Source organism: Colobus angolensis, unplaced genomic scaffold (genome assembly GCF_000951035.1).
Source record: "Colobus angolensis palliatus isolate OR3802 unplaced genomic scaffold, Cang.pa_1.0 Scaffold116, whole genome shotgun sequence".
Classification (NCBI taxonomy): Eukaryota; Metazoa; Chordata; class Mammalia; order Primates; family Cercopithecidae; genus Colobus; species Colobus angolensis.
The window spans coordinates 5133904-5136034 of record NW_012112697.1 but is presented as its reverse complement, the minus strand read 5'-3'; the positions used below and the strand labels follow the sequence as shown (position 1 = coordinate 5136034).

The window sequence follows — 2131 nt, the reverse complement described above, 5'->3', positions numbered from 1 at the left end:
TGTTAGCCAGGATGGTCTCGATCTCCTGACCTCGTGATCCGCCTGTCTCGGCCTCCCAAAGTGCTGGGATTACAGGCGTGAGCCACCGCGCCCAGCCCAGAGAGAGACCTTTTTTAAATAGAGACAGGGTGTTGTGTGTGTATATATATACACACACACACACATATATACACACACACATATATACACACACACACATATATTTTTTTTTTCAAGTTTTCAGGGAACAGACAATTAGAATTCAGTGGATGATTATGAACAGGAGAGTTAGTGACTGCATGAAATGGGGTAAGAGGCTGGGTGGGAGGACTTAGTCTGAAGCTTTTTAGGGAAAGTAGATTTCAAGGAGCTTGAAGAGAGATTCATAAAGAGTGAGAGGTTTCCCTGACCCATCGTCCTATAACTGACATCAGGAACAAAGAGCCAGAGACAGTCTGTAGCTAAAAGGGCTGCTCAGCTGAGGTTTGGAATCTGCCAAGACAGAAATATTCTGGTACAAAAGGCTAGTCCTGGGGTCCAGATACAACCGGAAAATGTAAGTGGGAAGACAATTACTAAAGTCTAATTTAGACTTCACCCTGTGTAATGCCAACATAAGGGCTCAGAATCTGTGTCTGCCTTTCTGTGCAGTTTATACTTTGAGAATTCTACGCCTGGAAGCTCATTGGCTCTCACCTTCCCAGTGGTGTCTAGGAGAATGTCACAGGGAAAGGAGACTGGGGCCAGAAGGAAAGTGCATGGGAGGAGGAAAAGCCTTTGGAGGTAAATTTCCTGATCCCTCTGTCAGTAATTCAATAATGGCCAAATTGGCCACGGTTCTTCATTTGGGGCTGCCATAGACCATTTCTTATCTCGGCAAACTCAGGTCACCAATTTGGCAATTGAGGAATGACATGGAAGAGAACCACTGGGGATTTCCAAGCAAATAAAGTAAGTAGCCAGCAACCTTCCAATAAGCAAAGTGAAAATGTTTTGTCCCCCAGTGGGGAACTACTCCAGTGTGAAGTAGTACCTGTGAGGTTCCTGGGGAGATCGAGGCAGATCTGGGGAAAGATTCCCTCTCCACTCAGAGTGATATTTTCCGGGTCCAGGTGGGCGATCTGTATCTGGAAACTCCTTTTAAAGACCTCAGGAACTCCAGGAAGGTAGTAAACTTTCAATGCCTGCTCTTGATGTGAACTGATAAAGCCCTACGCAGTAGAAAGACCAGGAAAGGGAAAACGAATATGCTACAGGCTCAACTCATTAAATTACTTAAAACAACAACGATAATGACAGAGTAAACCTAAAAAAAGAAGGAAAGGAGTAAGAGATTTAATGAAATAGAGTGCAAAGAAACAGAAGAGGTTCATACATCCAAAAACTGGTTTTTTGAAAAAAGACGAATAAAATACACAAAACTGGCAAGACTGATTAAGAAGATAAGGAGAAAAGTCACCAAATATGTAAAAAGAAAAATGGTTCATAAATATATAGTAAAACAGTACATAAATCATATATGATTATGAGAAAACTTTATGTCAGTATATTAAAACATTTTTGTGAATTAACAATTTCCTAGAAAAAAAGAATAACGAAACTCAAAAACCCTGGAGTGATCTGTATCCTATATAGAAGCTGAAAAAAGAAGATAATTACCCTGACAAAGGAATATACGGCATTAGAAGCAAGTTCTGCCACTCCTTCAAAAAACATATAATCAATTTAGTTTACGAGCCATTCAGGAAATAGAAAAGACAGAAACGTCCATTTTTTAATTCTGATATCCAAACTGATCAAATGCAGCATGAAGAAGGAAATTCATGAACCAACAATCACTTAACAAAGGTGCAAAAATTGTAAGTAAAATGTTAGCTAAGTGAACCCAGCAATATATGTATATTTAAATGCAGGTGGTAGCATATAGAGTTTGTCTTCCTTTTCCTTTCATTTTACCTAACAATATATTTTACAATTCATTCAATATTAGTACATCTAGAGCTGCTCCATCCTTTTTAGTTGCTATGCATTATTCCATTACATAGTTTTAACATATTTTTAGTTAAATATGTTGCTTTTGAGTTGCTATGTATTAGTTGCTATGTATTATTCCATTACATAGTTTTAACATATTTTTAAAAACTAGTTTCCT

General features: G+C 38.5%; 1 protein-coding gene across 1 annotated transcript in view; it reads right to left on the bottom strand.

Moving 5' to 3' along the window:
• The window catches only part of HYDIN (HYDIN, axonemal central pair apparatus protein), a 434530-nt gene that overhangs the window by 176565 nt on the left and 255834 nt on the right, over window positions 1–2131 (bottom strand). Inside the window, exon 30 of the mRNA XM_011962106.1 lies at window positions 1013–1190. Within this exon, the coding sequence (XP_011817496.1) occupies window positions 1013–1190 (178 nt within the window). The remainder of the gene's footprint in view (window positions 1–1012; window positions 1191–2131) is intronic.